Here is a 25,871-nt window from a genome sequence, read left to right as displayed (position 1 = left end):
GCTCCCTTGGGCACTCAGGCTCATTTGTTGTCTCTTGTGTGTCTGCCCATCTCTTCTGAGGAATTGTACTCTGCATTCTGCCTTTTTAGAGTAATATGCAGTGTTTTTGAGCCAGGGAACCAGACAAATGAAATGAGAGATGATCTGACTAACAAATACTTGTAGATTCTAGGACAGAAGGTTGTCCAGAAGTTAAGCGTGCTGGTCTGGGACAAGTAGTATTTCTTTTGCAGGGGGGGGCACACATTTTTTTCAGAACAGCAGGATTAATTCTTGAAGAATGTTAGAATCAAGACATTGAAAATTAGTTAGGATGACTCTTTCCATCCTTGATTTTCATTCCAGGGTTTGAAGTTATATTTAGAATTAAATGATTTCATTTTGATTCTGAAATTTTCCTTCTCAGAACAGGATATTTTGTAAACACCCTAGTTCCTGGGTGGCAGAAATAGTTTGGAGCTTGACTTTTAAACGAAAGGTTGGCAAAGTCTACCCAGAGATGCCTCGGGGAAAAAAGCCAGAGATCCACTACCGAAAGACCTCAGTTCTATTCCTGAAGCACACACAGGTAGCTGCCAAGAGTCGACATTGACAACAGCAACCTTTAAAAAGAAAGAGTCTGTATTATCTTTATAATTGCTTTAGCATTCCATAATGGTTACAATAAAATATTACCCGAGTGAAATTACTGGAGGACCTATGCATAGTATTGGATATGCAGGTCATCTGATCAAAGTTAGTTTTAAAGTCAACAAAGCTACAGGAAGGAACCAAGACTTCTTAAGAATGTATTTCAAAAGAGCCTTGGTGGTGTAGTAGCTACGAATTGAGTTGTTAACCATAAGGTCGGTGGTTTGAACTATACAATTGCTCTGCCGGCGAAAGATGAGACTGTCTGCTCCTATAAGGATTTAAGGTCTCTAAAACCCAAGAAGCAGTTCTTTTATGCCAGTTGAATTGCTATGAATCAGAATTAACATGAAGACAGGGAGTCCCCCCTCCCCCCACCAGGACTCCTCAGGTGTCCCGAATCTCTTTTAGATCTTGAATACCACCACTTCATAAGTCTATTATAAGGTATCTATACCTTTTTTGAAGTGCCAACATGTCTCATTAAATAATTCCACCATTGTTGAGCAACTAATAATAATGACCTGTAGCAATGCTCTGTTGCTACCACCCATAAGTTTCCTGGCCCAATAGTTTAAAAAGTAGATTTCAAGGTCTTTCTTCCTCTTAGTCTGGAAATTCTGCTGCAGCCTGATCACTGTAGATGACCTTGCTGGTATTTGAATTATCAGTGGCAAAGCTTCCAACGTCACCCTGCTGCACAAGCCACCTCACACAGAAACTGAGTGGCCATGGCTACTATCTCCATGAGATTTTCTGGACTCATGTACCCTTTAGACATTGCTGGCCTCTCTGGAGTTGAATAACCAGAGTATGTCTCTTTGCTTAGGAATAGTTTATATGTTGAGAAACTGTTTATGAGAGATGACAGTAAATACACTTTTAGGAGATGATAGATGATTGCCTTAATGAGAAGGTACACAGGCATTAATTTATCAGTGGCTTAGAAAACAATTTTATTATTTTGAAAAGGCAAGGAAGATCAGCAGTTAACAAGTAGGGTTTGACTTCCTGATTTACTTATCAGGGTTTCCTTATTAAACCTTAATAGAATCAGTGAGTTATCGGATGGGGGTGCAGGCAGTTTCCTGGTGACTTTGGCCACTTCAGTTTTCTAACTTAGTATCCGACAGCCTCAAGCTCAAGCAATGTATACACCAACAGCATGGTGAAGCAGGTCTGGAAGGAACCTCATGATCTAGTGACAGGATCCATGGGTTGGCTGTCCCACAAGTAGTATGGCTCACAAGGTGAGGCAGAGAACTAACTAAAGCAGCTGCACACCAGTCTGGTTATCAGAGAACAAGAGCGAGAGGGGCAGGGCTTGCCTAGCTACTTATCTCTTTGCCCTCCAATTGAAATGGGACCTTATTAATCCCACATGCTCCTATTGGCCAGGTCGGCATAATAAACCTACCTATCACACTCTAACACAGCAGCATTTGCTTAATTTAAATTCTTGTCACAGCAAGGAAATACATAGCATGGATTGCCCCAGCTGAGTGTTATCTTCACACACTCTAGACCTTTTCATGGTCTTCTTCTTTCCTGCACTTTCTCAAAACCCCAAGGTTGTTAGTCCTTTAGTAATCCTAAATTGCTGGAGGTTTGTGCTTTCAGTCATTTCCTGGTGATCTTGGCTGTCTTGGTTGTGAATCTATCTTGAACTTGGGCAGAGTAGGGCCCCTTAGTTGGCTGTTGAGGTCCCTTGGTGGTGCAGTTGGTGTCTGAAACTACCTTAAAGGTTGGCAGATCTAGTCTTGCCATGGAAGAAAGGCCTGGCAGTCTACTTGTGTAGATTATTGCCGAGAAAACTCCATGTAGCAGTTATACTGTATGATCCATGGTATTGCCACCCAATACAAGTCAGCTTGAAGTCAAATCTTACGCTGTCATCTCTGTGCTCGTGATGCCTTTTTCCTCTTCTAAGGCCCATGGCCATGTGAGCCTTCCTTGAACATGGACACCTACTCCCACTTACTATCTCATTATCTGACAGTTTGCATCTAGGACAATGAAGAAGATCCACAATCAATCTATTTTGAGGTGTTGAGTGTGGCAGCTATGGTTGCAGAGTGCCTCCTCCCCTGTGGAGGGTCTGGGAGCGGCAGCCGGGTTGGGGTGGGGGTTGTTCTTTGAGAATGCTGTCCTGTCTTTTGCACCCTGCCATAGCTGCTGTCTGAGGCTGGGCTCACCAGATGTGCAGACAGCACTAGCCAGTTGGTACCTGTTCTGGGTCTCCAACTGGTATGTAGCCTGGAGCTAGAAATGGTTGTTGAATGGGAATGAGTATAGAAGCGCCAGCCAGGGAGAAGGAATTATTTAGAAGTTAATGACATACTACAGGAAGCCCCACCTCGGTGGGCCTCAGGTGTTAAGCCAGATGCCCACATGCCCTCAGAGGAAGCCCTGTGCCCCAGTGACAGCACACCCCACCCCCACCCCCTAACATCACCACCCACACACTAGGCTTGCCTGTTTGCAGGGACAAGAGTAAAGCACTCTGGAGATAGCTCCAACCCAGCTCAGAAGGGCAAAGTGGTCAAGACAGCTGACCCTGCCCCATCTCCTCCAAGATGCCTCCTCCAAAGAGGAATAGCCCATAACTGGGCAAGTCATCCACCACTACATCTGAGCTGTTTTTTGTTTGTACTTGTATTTTTTTTGAAAAAGCAGATGAGTGGATGGTATGAAACAATGAAAAGTAAATTCCCAGTCCCCATAACACCCTCCAACTTTTGCAGCTTGGTCTTTGGAACTTCACCGTGCCCCCAAGTGAGGTGGTAACCTTGTGGGTGAGTGAGCTGTTGGACAGCTGGGTGCAGAAATGCATGGGAGCCTCCTGGCAGGCAAATGGGCTCAGACACACCTTGGCCGAAAGCTATAAGCCTTGGATTGTGGTTAAGACCACTTTTTCTTCAGGGTGTTTTTTTTTTTTTTTTTTGCTTTACCACAAATGTAGGTGTGATCATTATCCTGTGACATGTGATAACAGGAAAGTAAATTATACTTTTAATGTATTCTTTTACATAGTAACACCCACAACAGAGCATTTTCTTACTCGTGGAATGGGTGTCTACCATTTTCCTTTTAACTCATATTTAGAGTGTACATGCTTGAAAAAATAAGAATTGCCATCTTTCCCTTTTTCCCCAACTAAGGACCGTTCTTTGGAACAGCTTACCACCTTATAAAACCAGAGTCATAGTTTTTCTTTGGGAACCCTGGTGGTGTAGTGGTGGTTATAAGTTCACCTGTGATCTTGAAGGTCAGCAGTTTGAATCAGCTTTCTACTCCCATAAACAGTTACAGTCTCAGAACCTTGGGGGAGCAGTTCTGTCCTGTCCTACAAGGCCACTGTGAGTTGACAGTTGACTGGATAGCAGTGAATTTGGTTTTTTTGAGTCTTTCCCTGGTCATTAGACCTTCTCTTGGCTATCTTTTCCATACCTTTTGGTCTGTTTTATTTCAAAGGAAATCAAAAGGCAGTTGAACTGTTGAATTCAAACCTTTTAGAATATCAAGGTGTGTGTCAGAAGTTTGGCTGCTTAAGAACTTGGCCAAACATGACCTGAGGGAGCCTGACCTGGTACTGTACTGGTGTGATTTCCACCAATAGAAAAAAGACAAAAGAGCAACCTTTGTTAAACTGACAAACTTGTCTTTATGGAGTTGTCGTAATCAATTTAATTCAGAGTGTTGATCGATAATGGAAACACTCGGTGTGTAAAAGTGTATACGTTATCAATTAAGTAGAAAGAAAATGCTTTGAAAATTATGATGGCAGCATACGTACAAATGTGCTTGACACAATGGGTGTATGGATTGTGATAAGAGCTGTAAAAGCCCCCAATAAAATGATTTAAAAGAACAAACATTTACTTTGAAGACCTTTATGATTCCTTAGTTTTTTTCTTCCCATGCAATACCATGATCACCTTCTTTTAAATCAACAAAAGGGTTATACTGAATTCACGTACATGGTAAGCATATTGCTCTGATGTTACCTAACTGTTGCTTTTCCAAAAATGCACACTGTTTGGGACTGAGCAGTTTCCATGGAAAATCCCACAAGGCAATCATGGAAAACTGGCATGTGCAGATACATGTAAATTACATATTTTTCTTTCTTGTACTATTCCTCCCCATCCCCCTCCTCACTCCCGCTACAGTTATGAGCTCTGAAGACTTTTTTCTCACTGTTAATATTTCTACCAGAGTTGGTTTTGCCATACAGAGTACCATAGGCAGTCCTGTTTCTGTCTAGCAAAATGAAGGAGAGAAAACTCAAGATTGTTGGAATTTCTGAGGTAGGATTTTGACGGAGAGGAGGAACCATATAATAGAACTTAATGTAACTTTATGTTTTAAAGTAATTTTATTGGGGGTTCTTACAGCTCTTATAACAGTCCATATATCAATTGTATCAAGCGTATTTGTACACACGTTGCCGTCATCCTTGTCAAACCATTTTCTTTCTACTTGAGCCCTTGATATCAGCTCTTCTTTTTTCCCCTCCCTCCCCACCCTCATGACCCCTTGATAAATTATACGTTATTATTATTTTATATCTTACGCCATTCACTGTCTCCCTTCCCCCACGTTTCTGTTGCTCATCCCACTTGGGGAGGGGGTGGGTGCAGACTGTAAATTTTTAAGGAAGCAAACTGCTTCATCATTCATTTAAGGATCAACTGGCAGGTTTGAACTGCTGACCTTGCTTTTAGCAGTCCTGTGCTTATTGATTTAGTGAGGTGAATTTTCACCACATTAATACACATGTGCAACCATTGCCCAGATGAAGAAATGAACATTAGCCTGCTTCCCAGAAACCTGTCTGGTAGTTTATCTTCCTTCCCCTCTCTGCCAAAGTCCTATTTAACTCTATAACTAGAGGTTTGGACAGGTTGGGGCTAGATTTTTGTTGTTTTGGTAGAAGAAACAACTCTTTACGAATCATAGAATTTTGCGCTTTGTTTTTTAAAATTAAAAATTTTTTTTTAAAATTTTGTACTCTGTGTGTGTGTGTGTGTGTGTGTGTATGTACCTGGCTCCTTTTTTCATGGTGCCATGCTTGTGAGGGCAATCCACGTTAAAGCACAAGTGCAGTAGTCATATATTTCAGTTTCTATTAGAAAATGGACATCTATTTTCCTTTTGATGAAGCTTTATGAAAGATATCTCATTAGGAAAAAGCATCTTTAAAGGCGAGAGGAAAGTATATAACTCTTTATTAACAGTAGATTCCTTTCTTTTAGTAACTGCCTAGACCTCAGAGATTCAGTATTACTGCCATTGACAACCAACCTCTCCATTCCTCAGAAATACTATATTGCGAAAAGGAGTCTTAGAGCTCAGGAGTGGAGATAGAGGGGAGAAGTAGGAGGGACAGTGCAAGGAAATACAATATGTATTGTCCTCGTGTCTGTCCAAGCCAGTTTCCATGATTGCTTCGCGGATTTTCCGTGGAAGACGATCAGCTCCAAATAATATTTCTTGGGTTGTTTGCAGTCTCTGCTTGGGTCAGCCTTCCTATGGAGGAGGTATAGATTCTAGGAAAAATTTCATCATGAGTCAGAACCAACTCATAGCACTGGCTTTGGTTTTATAGATGTAACTGGAAAGTGCCATGTAGCCAATTGTTATGTGGCCTCAGACTCAAAGTGGCCCTGTGTACACCAACAGCAACAGTTTTGGGTCCTGTGCCATCCTCACAGCTATGTCTGAGCTCATTGTTGCTTAGTATCTGTCCCATATTTTTCACACGAATTTTAAAGGTTTATTGGTTTATAAAAAGTTTTTTGGGTTTGTTTGTTTATCGACCATTTTTTCCATGTATCGTTTTGCATAGTTTTAAATTATTGAATTTATTAAATTATTAAATTTCAATAGTTTTTGATGCAGTTTGAATTGCATGGATTTAAAAGTTTCTCTAGCATTGAGTCAGTACTTCTTTTTCATCAGTTGTAAACCAACACTGGTGTATGCTGGTGCTGTTATCAAACTTTAAATCTACAGCAAGAAGTTCTTAAATAATTGCAGTGTGGACATAAAAGCTATACTAGGAAGTTGGCCAGTCTTTGATGTGCCACCTCCCTTGAGTGCTTTGACAGTTTTGCCACCTCTAGGTTCCTCTGAAAAGCAGGGTGAGGCCGCTATCTTGATGAAGATGGGTGCTTCTGCGGGTGTGGTCTATCATTTTGATATAATACGCTCCAAGTTTCCACATGCAAACGTACCTGTGCACATATGCCAAGGTAGATGAACTTTTAAATTTTTTATTTGATGTATCTTATTCAGAATCATTTCATGGTAAGATAGAATGAATAATTTTTCATCTACGCAAGGGCATTCTCTTACAAACCACAGTACAATGATCAAAACTAGAAAATTAAAATTGGCATCCTATTATGTAACCCACAGGTCTTGTTCAGATTTGGTCGTTTTCTAAATAATGCCTTCTTTGGCAACAGCAAATTCTGGATGATAGGTTGTATTCAATTGTTAATATGTTTCAATCATCTTTGTCATTCATATGTTGACATTGAAAAAGACAGTTCACTGCTTTTGTTGATTGGTTGATTTGGGTTTGTCTCATGTTTCTGCAAGTGTAGAGTCAGGTTTGCATTTGGGCAGTGATCACAAAAACACTTTTGAGTTTTTACAAGGACTTAGATGAGGAAACAGGTGATGCTAATATATCCTGTTCATTTTCTTGGCTACATGAAATTGGAGATATTTGTCCAAAGTCTGATTGCTGTCCCCATTTTGAGACCAGGGATTTTAAGATGCGCAATTTTCCTCCCATAAAAAGTCTTCCAATGCAATAATGATACCAGCTACTAGTATTCTGGCAAGTCTGTTAGGTTATGGCTATGGCAGATTTCAGCTGGGAAAGTCCTTCCTCAGGTGGGGATTTTGGGCAGGCTCTCTTAACCAGATCTGGTAATCATAGTGGAGACAAGTAAAGGATTATAGCTGGAGATGGGGGCTCCAACCAACTGCCCCTGATGGAATCTTTCCACCCTTCTTGCTCCTTTTAAGGTTTTTCCATGTTACCTTTCTAAAGAGCCTCTCATGTTTCATGAGTAAATTACTATTATACAGTACCCCAGTACCCAGTGCTTTTTGTATTATGTTTTCAGTGATGTTAATAGTAATAGATACCATTTCTTTGTTCCTACCTACTGATAAGTAAATACCTTGAGGGAATGGATTAGCTCTCCTCAATTTCCACGCTCCAGCACTATCTTGTCTGGTTTAGGAATTCCAGTCCGTTTGAACTATATTTAAGATATATTGATTATTCCAGCAGATTTGGTATAAAGTTTGGTTTAATTAAGAGTTTGTGGAGTTTTTGTGCCTTTCGTGTTCTTCCCTGCAAACACTATGAATGTTTCCCTGCCTATTTTTTTAAAAAAACGATCATTAGTTCAAATCATGCTAGCTCCACAACCCAAAGACAGAAGGAATTTGTTTTACGATTGGAGCTTAGTTTTCAAGCCAGCTAAGTCTATACTTTTAGAATTCAAGCTCTGGTACTTGTATTGGTTGTAGACAATATTCTGCTTCGACCTTTTGTTTTGAAGCGATAGTCATTAAGTTCTACAGTTAGAAAAAATTTTTCTTGCATTTTCCCCCCATTTTTAATTTTTGACTTGGTTTTCTCATGGGAAGGATTCTTTAGCCAGAAAAGGTGTTAAGATGCTGAGGTTTTGATAACTTTTATCATGCTCATCCTCAATACTTTTGTGGTTGAAGACTTCCTTGGCAGATAGGTGATTATCGAAACAAATACATCATCTCCTGAGGAGAAAACAATATTGTGCCTCCCCTATGGGCAGAAAGGAAGTGTGTGCATATGAGTGTATTGTGTATATAGTGTTTATTCACTTGAAAATTGGAATGGAATCGGAGGGAATGTGGGAGCCCCATTCACGCGAGTTCATTTACAGGTAGGAAGTACTGTGTTTAACTTGAGACTGCATCTTTTAAAAACGTGCCTGCTTCCCAGTACATGAAGATGGATTTAGGTGCTTACTCCTAGCAACGCTGATGGCTTCACACGGAAGCCCTTGGACCAATAGCGTTGTGAGAAAGGGCTAGCTGGTGAGTTTAAGTGTCGAGTATGCTAGTTTTGAAGTTAATGACCTCTGTACAATGTAAGTACCTTGTGAGCATTACTGGTAATGATGGTCAGTAGATGGTTACCATTCATTTGTTTCCACTCATCTGAGAGACAGCTGTATAGGGAGGGAGGGGAAGGTGTGGGTTAAGATATAAACAAGAATACTAACAAATTTTTTATTGTTATTTAAAGTAAAAAAGAGTCCAGGATCTTAACTTTTATTCCCTAAATGCATCCGGATTGATGATTACATTTAAATGAAACTAGATTTTGCATGGTATGCATAGTATTGAGAAACCTACTTACATGGATGAGATAGTTTTATAATTATCAAAAAAGATAAATCGGGCAGTAGTGATTTGTTGTTGTTGTCACAAGTGAGGGATTAATTTAGGTATTTTATGAAATTAAAAGGCCTTCCTATGCGACTGATATCCCCACCTGGATGATAAGCCTTTGTCTTTCCCTTGCCCTGTTCAAGATAAAAGTAAATGTTCTCTTAAAGACCAAAAGGGGTGGGGGTGTTTCAAACCCTTGCCCTGTTCAAGATAAAAGTAAATGTTCTCTTAAAGACCAAAAGGAGTGGGGGTGTTTCAAACCCTTGCCCTGTTCAAGATAAAAGTAAATGTTCTCCTAAAGACCAAAAGGAGTGGGGGTGTTTCAAAGGTAAGTAAGAATTCATGTTTTATCAATATGCCATATGCCTACTCAGGGAAAAAGTTTTATTTAAGAGTAATTGTTAATTTAATTTAATGAATTTCTTCCCCCAAAGGATACAAAAACATTTTAGTTAATGTTTAGTTGATAATCCAAGTTTGAAAGAATTTTAGGACACCAAAGGAAAAAAATTATATTTGAGTATTGAATGCTTCTTATCTCTTTCTAGTCCATTTAGCATATGTCTTTTATGGGCCCTGAACTATAGACGAGTTAAGCAGTCAGCATCTAGGTTTCATTCGCAACATTGAGTGCCATATATTTTGTGATATTGTTCAAGTTGCTTTACCCATCTTCAAAGTGAAGCTGTTAGGCTCCCAGTAGGAGTAGTTGGTAAGAATTAAATAGGATAAGGATAAAGTAAAAAAGTGCAGCACAGTGTCTAGCATATGATAAACATTTGTCAGTGGTAACTGCTGCTGTTAATAGCTGCCACCGCCACCCCCATCTCCTCTTGTCACACGCCTTCATCAGAATTTTGGGAACATCTGCATCTGACAGAAGCCAGCACACGTTTTACACAGATGAATATTCAAGAAATAGTTGTTTAGTGAATAAAATATCTTTGCTACCTTCTTAGTTAGCATACTAGGTCAGAATAAGATCCCCCCCCCCCTTGGGGTGTAGTTTTGTTGTTATAGTTGTTACAGTGTTGTACAATTACATCTCTATGTGTAAATAACACGTAGAAAACTTGAATTCTAAAGCCTTGGATAATGTGTACAAGGGTGTGTAGGGCATGGTAGGCCCTTGACACTTAGGGACTTAACCACAGAAATCCCTTGGCTTCACAGCTGAGTAAATTAAGGACAGATGCTTGGAAGGTATTTCCTAGTAAACTGGGGCTTGGGCGCTGAGCCTTTCTGTCACACTGTCGATTTGGTGAAGTCTAAAGTTGTCAACATAATGCCACCAGCCTAAGCTTTTCTTCTTGTGTGTGCTTCCCATTGTGAGACTGGTAGCATTAACTAGCTAACATTTTCATGTAACGTAAATTTAAATTTGTGTTTTACTCTTTGTAATGCTGTTAGTGAAATGTTCTCATTTTTGGATATTGTGTTTTATTTACTCCTGGTTTCTGTTGAGGGACTGTGCGATTCTGTAGCAGACAGGCTGGGAAACATGCCTATTCAGATGCAATGATGATTTTGAGATCTGGATCCCCTAGGATGTGACTTAAGGTTTCTTCAGGAGTCAAGCCCAGGTGTGCTCCACCCCACCTCATGGCATTGAGGGTTTTTCAAAGTGCTATTGACTTTCTCATTGCCGGGGAGGGGGTAGGGTTTTTTGAGAAGTATCTCTTGAGGCTATTGGTCTCCTCATCTAACGAGTGTGCTCCTTTCTGAGAGTGGGCATAAGGGCTTTCTAGGGTGTATTGGCTTTAAGAACCATTTTAAAGTACATATGAGGGAGCTTTAGAGGTTCAGGGATGAAAATACAATGGTGTCTCCCCCACCACCGCCCCACCCCATGAACTTTTTGAAGCCCCCTCATTTATGCTTTTTCTTTCTGGGTACAGATGTTTATGTGAGTACTCCTTTTGTCATGGGTTTTCTGTAAGCTTGAAGTGTAAGTCATTAAACAGACTAAATGGTACCAGACAACCTTACTGGGAATTGTGTCATACATTTTATTTAGTTTTTTTGTTTTCTTTTCTTATTTCTTCCAGGAAATTTGGTGAGCGGCCTCAACCTAAGCGACTCACTAGGTAAGCATTGTATTAGTCTGCTTTTGTGCGACTGTTTCCTAGAGACGGAGGCCCTTCCGTTTTAGAAACAACCAGATAAGATGCTCCTAAGCTTATTCTCACTGAAAAATACACCAAAAACAGAGTGTACGAGGATATAGTTTAAAAGGGAAAATGAAACCCTTTAAAGTATTCATCTTGAGAATTATATGGTAAATAAAATATGGGTTACAATGTAAAAGCTTTTTATATCTGGTTGCATTTAACTAGTCAAATTTTGTTGACTACAGGTGGAATTTGAAATATATTTAATAAATTGCTTTTAGTAAAGTATTTTAAAAACACAAAAGTTTTGCTCAGAAAATTTTCATTTTTACTGAAAATTTGAGAGTAAGGACAAAGTATTGCTACTAGGGTTCCAGTTTGTGCACGCATGGGTTTATTCCAAAGAAGGCATGTTTAAACACACCTCTGATCAGTGCATGGCTGCACACAAGTTCTCTCAGTAGTACACATGCCTTAGTTCCATTAGGGTGTCTTAACAAAAAAAGTGATCTTCTGAACTCTATAAATTCAAGGCGGGAGGTCAGCCCAGAATGTTATGGCAACCACCTTTTTTTGGCACGCGGTGGGGGGGGAGGGGACACGGACCGCAGGTGAGGGGATTCCAAAGGGGTAGTTTTGGCAGATTTTTTCCCCAAAGGACAGTGGATCACCACAGAGACTTACATGGAATTGTCTTAAAAGTTGAAGACTGTATTGGTAAGAAAAGGCCAGGAAAATTACACCAAGGAAGGTTCTTCCATCACAATAATGTGCCTGCTAATTCTTTAAGGGTAGCCAGGCTACACTATGAACATTTCATTGGGAAACTTTACTTCATCCATATTTCAACCTAAAGACTGTTCCTTCAGACTCCTTTCTGGTCCCCAAACCCAAGAACAGTGAAAACACAAGTCTAGTCCCATGAGAATGTACGCCATTACTGCTATTTTGCTAAGACTTAAATAAAAAGAGTATTGTTTTCTTTGGGAAGTGTTAGAAAGATTGGAGACAAGGGCCATCAGAAGTGCACACACCTAGAAGCGTGCTAGGTCAGGAAACAGCAGCTTCACATTTTGATTAATAAAGGTTTGTTTGCTGTTGTAGCAATACTTTTTGATTGCTCATAAATTTTGTACTGTGTACTAATTATATGGCTGACTTTTATATATACATTCATTTTAAAATAGGCATTTTGAATACAGAACGTTTAACTATAAAAATAATAGTTTTGAAAATGTTAGTAAAAAAAAGATCATGTTAGTAAAATTTCTAACTGGTAGAATAGATAGATATACTTTAATAGTTCAATTCCTAGAGTTAATTTTACCCTTGCATGGGTGTCTTTTAAGAAAGTTGTATGCATATGTAGGTACATAGCTCTTTTAATTTTAAATTAAGTCTAAATGACTCATACTTTGTTGTTGCTGGACCTTTTAACCATAGTCTCCAGAGCACCTTCTGCCTTGTTGTCCTTAATGGCTCTATGATTTTCCATGGATTTCACATTACTCTTTATTTCACATTGACTTCCACTTAGGTGGCTTCCAAATGGCTGCTACTCTTTCAAAAAGTTGTTTATTTATTTTTTTAAATCGTTTTATTAGAGGCTCATACAACTTTTATCACAATCCATACATACATCAATTGTGTAAAGCACATTTGTACATTCATTGCCCTCATCATTCTCAAAACATTTGCTCTCCACTTAAGCCCCTGGTATCAGGTCCTCATTTTTTCCCCTCCCTCCCCGCTCCCCCCTCAAAAAGTTATTAAACTCAAGGCATGATGGGGACAAGTCAGCAGGACACAGGAGCCGGTTTGAATGGGCTTCTACTGGTCAAAACAGAGCAATTTGAGGATCAATAAATAATGGTAGCACTAGCTCAAAATTTATAGAATAAAGTTAAGAAGTCTGTTTTGAGATAAATGAATCAGTAAGTGGGAGTAGCTTTTCTTTGCTGAAGGGGGGATACCATGTAAAATTTGTCTAGTGAATAATGAATTGCTGCTTGGCAACCACCACAGTGGTAATTATTTCAGGCAACAATCATCAATGGATGCTTACACTGTTGGGTTCAAATTTCACAAGAAATAAGCTACTTCTGTAGTCTCAAAGTAGTTTCTCCTCATAAAATACTCTATTTTCATGGAGAAAAATAGTGATGCTACAGTGTAGAAGGTGTTGAAGCATGGCAGACAACACTGTAACATGTGACCCAAATGAACATTTCCAGTAATGGACCAGTAGATGCTGTGTGCATCTTAGAAGGGGGCAGTATCATGTCAATAGTCTTCTCGTCAAAAATCCCTGAGCTTAAAAAAAAAAAAAAAGCCCTGAGTGAAATTTGATCGCCATGAACAGGCAAAAATCATGAAATACAAAAGATTGAGGAATGATTCCATAATAATGGAGCCCAAGGAATTTGAAAAATACATAATATTCTCCAGAACCTCAAAACTTCTACACCCCCCCCCTTTCTGTGTACTGCCACAGTTGGGGTCCCATTTTCTGTAAAGACATTGTGGGCCATATCAAGTCTGATATCCTTTATAAGGAGTTCTGGTGGCTACATGTTGGGCTGCTAACCACTAGATCAGCAGTTCAAAACCAGCAGCTGGTCTAAAGGAGAACCTTTAGACAACCTAAAGGTTGTGACAACCTCAACTCAGTTTGTATTGTCAACCCATTGTAGACAGTATATGAATGTATAATATGAATGAATGATATGCAGATGACACAACCTCACTTGCTGAAAGTGAGGAAGGTTTGAAACATTGCATAAGGATTGTAACTTTAATATGGCTTTAATATGGCTTACAACTCAATGAAAAGAAAACCAAAATCCTAAATGGAGAAAAGATCGAAATTGTCGAAGGATTTCATTTTGCTTGCAGTCACAATCAGCGCTCATGAAAGCAGTAGTCAAGAGACCAAAGGACATATTACATTGGATAAGTCTGCTGCACAAGACTTCTTTAAGAAGTGTTGAAAAGCAAGCGGATAACTTTGAAGATTCAAATTGTCTAAGATTTCATCTTGCTTGTGTCCATAATCAGTGCTCATGGAAGCAACAGTCAAGAGATCAAAAGATGTATTCCATTAGGTCAATTTGCTGCCAAACCCTTTTTAGAGTGTTGAAAAGCAGGACGGTTACTTTGAGGACTAAGGTATGCATGCCCCAGGCCATAGTATTTTCCATTCCCTCATTTCGGGTTCATATGAAAGCTGGGCACTGTATAAGGAAGACTGAAGAAAAATAATGCAATTGAATTCTTATGCTAATGAAGGATCTTGAAAGTGAAGAGGTGGAGACCTTGTCTGAAGTACTTGGGCTATGTTATCAGAGACTAAAAACAAAACAAAACCTAAACTCACTGTCATCAGTGAATTCTCATTCATAATGGGAGTAGGCAGCCTCATCGTTCTCCTTTAGACCAGCTGCTGGTTTTGAACTGCTGATCCAGTGGTTAGCAGCCCAACATGTAGCCACCAGAACTCCTTGTAAAGGATATCAGGCTTGATAAAGTAAAAGGGAGGAAGACCCTTGACAAGATGGATTGACATAGCGACTGTAACATTGGGCACATAACTGCAATAGGTCACACTTCCATGGGAACCTCCTTTCAGTTCCATCAAGGTTGTGACCTGAGTAACAATTGAATTCACCACCCGAATGACTCTTCTTTCCACTGCTTGGCTGCTCACAGCAGATGCTGTCATAGGGTTGATTGCATTGGCTCTGGTCACTTCCTGAGGATAGGAGGCTTCAAGACACCAGCAACTGGATTAGGGCCTAATCTAAACCACTCCTATAGTAATCTTATCTCTAAGGGTTATAATGGCAAGGAGACACAGTTCAACTCAATACTAGGATCCAGCAAATATTTCCTGTAAGGAGCCAAATTGTATGATTTCAGCCTTCAAGGAACATGTATAGTCTTTATTGCATATTCTCTTTTATGTTTACAGCCCTTTCAAGTTGTAGAAAGTACTCTGGCTTCCTTAAGGTGTAAAAAAATGGGCTGCTGACAGCATGGTCTTCTGACCCTCGGCCTACAGTGAAGGAGGCTTAGTGACTCAGTGGTTCAGTGCTTGGTTGTTAATCAAAAGTTGAGCTGTCCAAACCCACCAGCAGCTCCATGGAAGAATGATTATGGCAGCTATCTTCTGGAAAGGTGTATGGCCTTGGTAGCCCTATGGGACAGGAAGGCAAAGACTTCAGGTTTTTTTATTTTACCCCCATAGTGATATTTCTCAAAATATTCTCTGAAGATCTTTCACATGTGAAATTACTTTAGAAAGACTTGATTCAGTGAAGTTAGGTTTCTTTACTATAACGTAAAAAGTTCATGTTAAACTTTTATTTGTAATTTGCAAGTGTCGGTCCAGTTTGACAAATGCAAGGAAGATTACCTTTGTGGTAGGTTTGATTTTTCACCTACTACAGATCTGTGGCTTGGGCGTTAGGTCAGCAGTTCAAACCACTAGCCTCTCCACAGGAGAGAAAGATTTATAGTCTCAGAAATTCACTGTAGGCTCCCATGAGGTAGAAGTGACTGAGTGACAGTGGGATTGGTTATTTGGCTGGTGAGGCCGGCTCTGGTTAACTCCCACTACTTCATCCACCACTGGTCTAGTGTAAATCACTAAACTCTTGGACTAGCGGGGAGGGGAAATGGTGCGGGGGGGGAAGTAAGGGAGTCTTTTAAAAAAATGTTTCAAGGACCCTGGGTGGGAATCACTGTTACTTAAAAAATATAGTAATTTGTGTCATAGCAGGAGATACGGTATATAGTACTGGACCCCACACAACGTTGTTTCTAAGGAAGGTTTTAGCCCAAGAAATCTACTTTGACCCTCCCTAAGTATATGGACGAAACGCACACATATTAACATGGAATTTTCAAACACGATCAAATCTCATGTCCAAACGCATTCCTAGAAGCTCTACGTGTGTTGACTTTAACCTCTTAGAAATTACCCAATTTGCTTTGGATAGATTTTTGTGTTTGAGGGAACGGGGTCTTAGCTTCTTGTTAACTTATTAAAAGGCCTTACAAACACTATTAATAGAAACACCTATTTTAAAATAAAAGGTAGTATTTTTTTGTACCTTAGTCAGAATATAGTAATTGATTTAGTGAGAGCCGTTATTTAGAGAAGCGCCAGGGCCAATGACGGAATCATGGTACTGTCTTTGAACATGGAAAAATCACACATTTCTTGGTTCAGGAAATTTAAGCTGAGACACAAATGTATGATCCACGACCATCTCAAGAGAGGACCCTGCCTGACACCTTAACACCATACTGCCTTTTTATTAATAAAACTCACTCTAAAATAAAATCCTACTAGGAAACAGAGGCTACCCTTTACTACCCTGTTGCAGTTCTTCTACATATTTTCCTTTTGACAGCCAAGACTTTTCAGAAGCCTGGTTTGTGTTCGTTGCACTTGTTGCCTGCCATATACTTTGCCGCCTGCTTTGACTCCTGCTGCTGCAAAGTTTCTTACTGTATTGCCCAGTGAAGTAATTCCACATTTCAAATCTTTCTTTTATATGAGCATTTTGTAGTACTTGTCGTCATTGGCTGTTCTCCTTTACTAAGAAATTCTTTCTTTCTTTGATGGTTAGGACCAAGCTGTTCTCCCAAACATTTGCTTGATCTTTCTTCCCAGCCTTTATTGCACCTTCCTGTTGTCGCGTGTCGGGAAACCAGCGAAAGTAGGTGTGGAATAGACAGCACTGGAGCTTGTCTGACCATTACGGGTGTGCTTTAATGTGGTGTGGCATTCTTGAGATAAGTTTTTCTTGCTTTTAATTTGGAATGAGTATTTTATAGTTATGAATCATTAAAAATGAAATTAGTAAAGAATATATTTACAAACTTATTCTTAGAATTTCTGAACTGTTCTAACAAATTTATGAGTTTTCATTGCGATTAACTTTTAAAACAATTCAGTAATATAGCTTAGTAATTCTGATAACTATTCTTTGGCATTCGGGATTTATTTCTGCAATGATATATTTTCCCCTATTTTTTTCTTCAGATAAGGATTTTGGCATCTTACTGTTGGAGTACTATTTTTGATTTCTAGTAATCCTGTCCTTCTTTAAATACGGACTATCACTCATGCTTTTCTACTTAGTTATACTGTACAGATTGTTGTATAATATCCACCCACCTTCCCCAAACGAAAGATAATAAGAATCCTTAAAATTTCTTCTTCAACCCCATTAGCATCTGTTACCTCCTTAGTTTGTGGGCTTTTCTACCATTTTGTCTTACATGGTTTTTTTGCACTGTGCTCAAGTGCTCAGGTGCTAATAGAAAGGTTGATGCTTTGAACCAATCAACCACTCCACGAGAGAAACGTGGTAGTCTCCTGTGTAAAGATTCACAGCTTTGGGAATCCTCTGAAACAGTTTTGCTCTAGTTTCATAGGATCCCTGAGTTACTTTGCTTATTATTTTCTGGGTGGTGGTGGTGGTTTTAGCCACTGGAGTTAACAAATTCTAGTCATAGAATTTTGTTGTTAATTATTATTGAGTTGATACTGACTCATCACAGCCTGGTTGTTATTGATCGGTGTCATTGAGTGTGCTCTGACTCATAGTGACCCTATGTGCAGCGGAACAAAACACTGCTGTCCTCCCAATTGTGATTATGTTTGAACCCACTGTTGCAGCCACTGTGTAGCCATCTTGTCGAGAGCCTTCCTCCTTTTTACTGTTCCTCTACTTTATCCTTCTCGAGCGATTGATCTCTCCTGATAGCATGTCCAAAGTTCATGAGATGAAGTCTCAAAGGATGCTTGCTTCTAAGGAGCGTTCTGGCTGTACATCCAAGACAGGTTTGTTTGTTCTTTTGACAGTCCACGATACTTCGAATATTCTTCACCAGTAGCACACTTTCATCTTCCTTATTCCGTGTGCAACTTTCACATGCATATGAGGCAATAGAAAATAACATGGCTTGAATATTGCTTCCTGTAATCCTCACTTTAAAAGAGGTCTTGTGTAGTAGATTTACCCAATGTAGAGCAACTTTGTGTGTCAAGCCTGAACTGTGCTACAGACAGTTTTCAGCCTTTCTGAAATCTATTCCCAGCATGCCTTACAAGGTGCCTCTGTGGGTGGGTTGAGTTGTGTGTCGACTTGATTGGCATTAGTGTGGCAGTTAAATAGTCATCTTGGTACTAACTTTGGCATAGCGTCCTTGCATAGGATTTCCCAGGCTGCAGCTCTTGACAGGAGCGGGTAGCCTCCTCTTTCTCCCTCAGCGTACCTGGTGGATTCAAACCACCAACTTCGTACTCAGCAATTCCAGTGAGCCTCAAGAGATGAAATACAAAATGTGACTCAGGGGAAGATAGGCGATACTTTAAAAAGTATAGGCTATTTCTAAACATACAAACCTGGAGAGTATGCGTGCTAATGAAAATGAAGGTGAGGAATGATAGATAGTACAAGGAAGATAAAGTTGGATCCATGTGAATTTATTGCTATGTACCACCAAGCACGGATTCTTCATTCAGTGTATGTAATGCTTGACTTGGTTGGTTTCCTGCAGCATGGACTAAGTGATGACTGATATGAAGTACCAGGGTTGTACCCTGGTTAACTGTAGAAGTAGGTGTCCAAAGGCTTAGGGGAAAATTGTCTCGTTCGAGTGGATTTATCAAGTTAGACCCACACATGAAGTGCCCAGAGGATGCGATTTTTACCACAACAGCGAGAGACAGATTTGTAGAGAGAGCCCCAGCATCCTTGAATATAGCTGTTACTGTTAATATTTATAAGTCAGATTGACCAGGAGAATGGTTCTGAATGAATTAAGAGATCTAACTAAATTTATTCTCCTTTATAAAATGTTAAATGTAAATGGGCCTAGTGAGTGTCTGACAATACACTGATTAATTGTTATGATAGGCACTAGCATGACTGTATTTTCCTCACCCTTTTTTAGATTAACAAATAGCCATTTGATAATAAACATTAATGTCTAAAGGAAGGAACAGGCATTTTTACTTTGAGATTGATTTCTAAGATGATAGTAAAAGACAGCATTGAGCCAACTTTCACTGCTAGCCAGGCCCCTGGCCAAGACGGAACAGGAAGTTGGTCTCGGGGGCACACCAGGGTCAAGCACCCTGAATGGGTGGGGCTGGACCAGTTTGACTCTAAAAACCATTGGAGTTGGGCCATGGCCCGTTTGCTTCAGGTTGGAACATTAGACAGGTGCAGCCAGAGGCCATTGGTATTGCCTGACTGTATACAATGCAAAAAGTGCATGTGCTTTCACCTCTGACTCAGTCTTGGACTTCACGTCCATCTTTGTACCATTTACAAAGCACTCCCTGGGACAGAGTAGCGGTGAGAGGCCGCATACAGATGAGGGAGGCCGAGTGGTTCCCTGACTTGGCCCCCGTTGGAATGGGGTGAGTCCCAGCAGTACAGTATCTGTCATGTTTCCTGACCTGGCAACCTCCTAGACTGCCTTTCACTTAAAGCGCCAGCTACATGTATTTATCTTGATTTAGAGATTTTGTATAGCTTGAGACATGAACAGGTGCCAAATTGACAAGGGGGTGGACTTCTGATAGTTAATGTTGAGTATCAATTTGGCTGGGCTATCGTTTTCAGTGGTCTGGCAGTTTAGTGATAATAGAGTTTGGCAGTTATGATATAATTATTTTTTATATTGTGATCTGATATGATCACTCAATTGGTGTATGGGAAGCTTCTTGGGGCGGGGGGTGTCCTGCATCTTTTACACATATCCATGTATGCACACAAACACATCTATAGGAATTCCTTGAAGGCTTGTTCGTATGCTCCTAGATCATCATCATCTGCCTTCTGGTTTGGGGAATTGACAGACAGCTTCCACAGCCTGTGAGCCAGCAGCCTGCTATTTGACCCGTTGTTGGATTCCTCAGCCCCTGCAGCTACATGAGTTAGGACAAACTCCCAAGGTGATACCTGATCTATGGACTTGGGAGCCTTGCCAGCTTCTATAGCTATGTGAACCATTTCCTTGAGATAACTCTCTCTAGACATAGATACCTTGCTAGATTTGCTTCTCTAGAGAACGCAGCCTCAGACAGTGGGGTCCTAACCCCCAAGCTTTTAGCTAATAGTTGAGTACTTGGCCATTTGTGCTACTCAAGGAATTGCTCCTAGATTTAACTAAGTGAACAGGAGAATTACTGTACATACTCAAGTATAAGCCGATTCGAATATCAGCTGAGGCACCTAATTTTACCACAAAATGGCATTAAAAATGTGCTGAAAAAAAACTCAGCATATACACAAGTATATATGGTAATTACCTGTTTAGAAAGTCTCAAGGTTTCTCATTGCCTCAAGTATGGATGGCAAATCCAGGTTTTTCTGTGAGATGGAGATACAATTGGATGATGTTTTTTCATTTCACTAAGGGGAAAAAATTTTTATTACTTGCTACCACTGCTTTTGTAATCTACCATAAGGTGATATTTAAATTTGTCTAAACTTTTATACGTAATATTTTAAGTTTAAAAAACATTTTCCAGGCCTTTCACAGTCTGGCACTACTCATCCTGTCACTGGCCTGGTATGAGTTAAGTTCTTGGAGAATTTGTTTTACTTCTGCCTGCAAAAGCAGGCCAAATTCATTGATGTTGAGTCGATTCTGACTCACATAACCCTATAGGACAGAGTAAGACTGCCCCAAGGGATTTCTAAACCCATAAATGTGTATGGGAGCAGATCGCCACATCCTTTTCCCATGGAACAGCTCAGGGTTAGAGCCCCTGACCTGTTGGTTAGCAGCCAAGTTTTTAAACACAGCTCCACAAGGGCTCTGCTGCTTTTATTAATTGTGAGACCTTGGACAAGCTATTCAGAAAAGTAATGGCAGTGAGTTTTTTCTTTTTGGATTTTGAGAGTTATGTAAAATAACACATTTAAAGCGATTAAAAGAGGGCCTTGTTAACAGTTATTATGCAGATGACACAACCTTGCTTGCTGAAAGTAACAAGGACTTGAGTCACTTTCTGATGAAAATCAAAGACTGCAGCCTTCAGTAAGGATTGCAACCTAATGTAAAGCAAACTCAAACCCTCACAATTGACCAACATCATGATAAATGGAGAGAGGATCAAAGTTGTCAAGGATTTAATGCTAACGTGCACCTGACCCAAGCCATGGTCTTTTCGATTGCCTCATCGGCATGTGGAAGGTGAACCCTAAAGAAGGCAGTTGAAGAATTGTTGCCTTTGATGTATACTAATGGGAAAGAGTAATGAAAATATCACGGACTGCCAGAAGAGGAAACACATCTATGTTAGAAGAATACAGTCAGAATGTTCCTTAGATGCAAGGATGTGAGACTTCCTCTCATGTACTTTGGACATGTTATCAGGAGAGGCCAGTCCCTGGAAAAGAACATCATACTTGGTAAAGTGGAGGGTCAGCAAACAAGAGAAAGAGCCTTAATGAGATGGATTGCCACAGTGGTTGCACAATGACCACAAACAATTATTGTGAGGATGGTGCAAGAACACACAGCTGAACTTTGGGTCGCCATGAGTTGGTGCTACCTCAGTGACACCGAACAATAATCACAATAATACCTGGCTTGGCACATAATAAATATGCAAGAAGTATTAGCCATTGCTTCATTGACTTAGTCTTTAGCTTGAGTCTCAAATGTGCAGGATCATTCATTATTCTCAGGCCTGATTCTTCCTCCTCTTGTAATTCTTCTAAGCTGGCTCTCCAGGCATGTATTCCATTGTCTCAGACCTTCTCTTGCCATTCATTCTTCTGCCTCTGATTTGTGTGTATGCCTCTTCATGTCGTGTGTTCCAATACAGTTACTATTCCGTAGGTCATTTTTTCAGTGGTAAAGTTAGTTCTCAGTCCCAACCTGCACAGGAGTAGGTTTTCAGTTGTTGGATACAAAATGTGATCTTGGCCAGCTCAACGTAATCCCCACAGCGACCCTGTGTGAGATAGACATTTTTATCTCTTGTGTTTAGAGGTTAGTTTTAAGTGACAGAGCTAGTCTAGAGCTACGTTTCTTAGATTTGGTACCATGGATGACGTAGAGATTGGGGTGATGTGTCTATGTTGTGTTAGGTCTGGGTAGACTAGATGTGTTAGTCAGGGTTCTCTAGAGAGATAAAACCAAATTGCTGATAATTTAATATATTTATTTATAAAGATAATTAGATACGTAACACAAGAAATGAACAGTTAAATTATATACAAATAGATATATAATACAGGAAATGAACAGTTAAATTATGAAGCACAAATGGCTCAGTGCAACTCACTCCTGTGAGAGAGAGTTGTAAGACACTAGCAGTCCTTTAAGTCTTGTCTACTGCCAGGTCTTCCTCTATATAGAGAGCGAGCTGGGCTATCTCAGCACAGCAGACAATCACAAGGCAGGTCACCAACCGCCAGTCCCCAGCTCCAGAGATGTCTTAAAGGGACCTCAACTTACAGCGACACAGTTCACAGGCTGGGCATCCCACAGGTAGTGTAGCCTGTAAGTTGAGGCACAGAACAAGCAAGGCAGCCGCACACTGGTCCAATGATCAAAGAGCGAGAAACAAGAAAGGCGAGGCTCACCGAGCCATTACTCTCTCCGCCCTTCAGTTAATCCCACTTATGTTTATTGGCCAGGCTGGCACAGTAAACTATCTCACTAGAGAAACAAATCATAGGCACCCATGTATAAGAAAGAGATATATACAAGAGCAATTAAATATTGAGAAAACATCCCATCCCAGTCCAGATCAAGTCCATAAGTCTGATATTAGTCCATATGTCCAACATCAATCTATAAAGTTCTCTTCAGACTCATGAAACACATGTAATGACACTGAATGTAGGACGATCACAGGCTAGTGGCGTTGTAAGCATCTCAGGGCTGGCAAGGGTCCCATGTTCCTTCCTAAGGGTTCCTTCAGCTCTGAACTCAGCCTCAGGGTAGCTTCATGTGGCTTCTCTTCAGAAATGTCTCCCAGGGAGTGAACTTTGTCAGTAAAGAGTCTCCCAGGGACTGATCAGAGAGAGTGTGTCTCCTGCCTCCAAAGAGGAAAATACAGGAGTTCCCAGAATCATCAGGAGAAGACCAGGCCCACACAGAGGTCTTATTGGCTATGACCTGATTGACAGACTAGACTCCACCCCTTCACTCTTAATCCTTAAATTGATAATTATATAACTACCATATATGTGAATCTCTACTAAATAGGCACTCCTTAACAGGGATGAAGTTAGATATGTCTTTTGTCTTGTGTAGCATATTGCCCAGAAGAATGAACACAATGATATTCACTGTTAATGATTTTAATGATAATTATTTCTGAATATCTGTTGTCTTTGATTTTGTGATAAGCATTCTTCAAGAATTAGGATTCTGCCATTTCAGAATTGTGGTTGTTTGATTTGTTTCCAACTTGTTTCTCTGTACTAGATAATGTTGCTTAGGAAAATAATTTTGAGTAAACATCTGCATAACTAGTTAGGAATTGTGATCATTTGTACTTTAAGGAATTACCATATATACTTGAGTATAAACCTACCCGAACATCAGCCGAGGCACCTAATTTTACCACAAAACTGCATTTAAAATGTGCTGGAAAAACTTGGCTTATACACGAGTATATACAGTAATGTATTTTTTCAGTTTAAGTCAATTTTTTTTACCGGTTTCAAATGGTATTTATTAAATTTTATATCTAGTCTTATCTTTAACCATAAATGTGTATTTGTATATAAATTTTAGGGTCTGTTTTACCCTTATATAAGAGTTAACAACAGTTTAGGATTGTGGTATAAATTTGGACAACATAATGATTTATTATGGCTTTCATATTAAATATAAACATGCACTAGTTAGTAGTTGGGCTGTGAACCGCAAGGTCTGCAATTTGAAACCACCAGCTGTTGCAAGGAAGAAAGATTAGGCTTTCTATTCCTGTAAGGAGTTAGTCTCGGAAATCCACAATTCTATAAGGTCCCTATGAGTTGGCAGGGAACTTTGCTTTTGGAACTGTTAGCTGAGGGAGAGCAATCGTTGGGGCTAACTAGATTATTAAACTATAAAAGTATTTCATGTCATAAATTTTAAAAGAGACAATTTCAAGCCACATTAACACTGCACATGGTGACTATAGTTATTCTAGAAGTTGCAGTTTAACTGAGTTACATCATAAATTCAAAAGAATGAGGGATAGTTTCCTTTTTTAAAAATCCAGTAAGTATCAGGGTAGCCGTATGTTTTGCTTTGCTGTTTAATATTTGTCCCGTTTATTTCATGAGTATGGTTTGTTCTCTTAGTTTTTTTTGCTTGTTTGAAAAATAATCATCAGCATTTATTTATTGCAAAGATCTCAACAGATTTCACCCCCATAGTAAGTAATTATATATTTGATTTTAGGGAAGCGATGCGGAATTATTTAAAGGAGAGAGGGGATCAAACAGTACTTATTCTTCATGCAAAAGTTGCACAGAAGTCATATGGAAATGAAAAAAGGTAAGATAATTGCCTTTCCAATAGTCCATTGTAGCTGTGATGTAAATATACAAATGATCTGCTAATATTCATGCCAGAGCACGGTTTCATTTATTGGGTTAATCCTTGAACACAAAACAAAAATTAGGGATTTGTTGGTATAGAAGGCAGAAAACCAAATGAATTGTGGCATATTGAAGCCAGAACGTAACTGTTATAAAGAGGGTTTGGCTAAGATTTCACAAAGTGAAGTACTTCATTATTTTTCTTTAGTATTGCCTGATGTTCGCAAAATAGTGCTACAATAAATAGCACCTTCACAAAGTAGCTTTTCTGCTGGTAGAAAATGTACCTTTATAATCAAGTGTGACACCCCCACCCCCAATACCACTTTACCAAGGAAAAGGTCAAACAGGTTCCTGATCCAGAAACTCAGCTGCTTTGAGCATGCCTTGTCAACTGAGCAAGTTTAAGGAAGAACTCCTAGTTTGTTCCTTGACCTTCCTGCTCAGGTTGTTAAGGGGAAAACAACAGCAATGAAATAGATTCAGTCAGAACATTCATGGTGTGAGCACTACAGAAATGGCCCATAAATCAGGTAGTTGTTGGGTGCCATTGAGTCCATTTCCAACTCATAGTCCCCCCATGTGACAGAATAGAACTGCCCTGTTGATGTTTCTCGAGTATAATCTTTACCAGAGACACCTGGTGGCCATTGCTCTAAGAACTCGGCTGCTGACTGAAAGGTTGACAGTCGAACTCCCCAGCTACTCCGAGGGAGAACCGTATGCAGTCGGTTTTCACAAAGGCTCACAGCCTTGGAGACAACATAGGGCAGTTCTGTTTTAATTTGTAGGGTTGCTGTGAGCCACCATCGACACCATCAGGTTTGATTTAGTTTGGTTTTAATATTTACAAAGTAGATCATGAGGCCCTTCTCCTATAAAGCTGATGGGTGGGTTCAAAACTACATTTTTGTTACCAGTTGAGCACTTCACTGTTATGCTGACAAACAAACCAACAATATTTTTTTAATTGAAGCGTTGTTCTTAGGTGTGAGTAGTTGGTTCCTACTGATAACAACCTGGATACTGATACAATGGAATAGAACAATGCCCAGTCCTTTGCCATCCTCACAATTGCGGT

At 39.8% G+C, this 25,871-nt stretch overlaps 1 protein-coding gene across 5 annotated transcripts in view; it reads left to right on the top strand.

Annotated features, from left to right (window-relative positions):
• Nucleotides 1–25,871, top strand: part of RBPJ (recombination signal binding protein for immunoglobulin kappa J region) — a 142,712-nt gene that overhangs the window by 80,300 nt on the left and 36,541 nt on the right. For 4 of the 5 annotated variants that reach the window (XM_045284085.1, XM_030888574.2, XM_030888573.2 and 1 more), the window contains exons 2-3: nucleotides 11,145–11,183; nucleotides 24,651–24,746. In XM_045284085.1, the coding sequence (XP_045140020.1) occupies nucleotides 11,145–11,183; nucleotides 24,651–24,746 (135 nt within the window). Of the gene's footprint in view, nucleotides 1–9,345; nucleotides 9,425–11,144; nucleotides 11,184–24,650; nucleotides 24,747–25,871 lie in introns of those variants that run through there. The other variant, XM_045284087.1, reaches the window with a different exon arrangement.

Source organism: Echinops telfairi, unplaced genomic scaffold (genome assembly GCF_000313985.2).
Source record: "Echinops telfairi isolate 266 unplaced genomic scaffold, ASM31398v2 ScPeMD7_7468;HRSCAF=8506_0, whole genome shotgun sequence".
Lineage (NCBI taxonomy): Eukaryota > Metazoa > Chordata > Mammalia > Afrosoricida > Tenrecidae > Echinops > Echinops telfairi.
The sequence above is the reverse complement of the archived record's forward strand: the minus strand, read 5'-3'. Positions and strand labels throughout refer to the sequence as shown.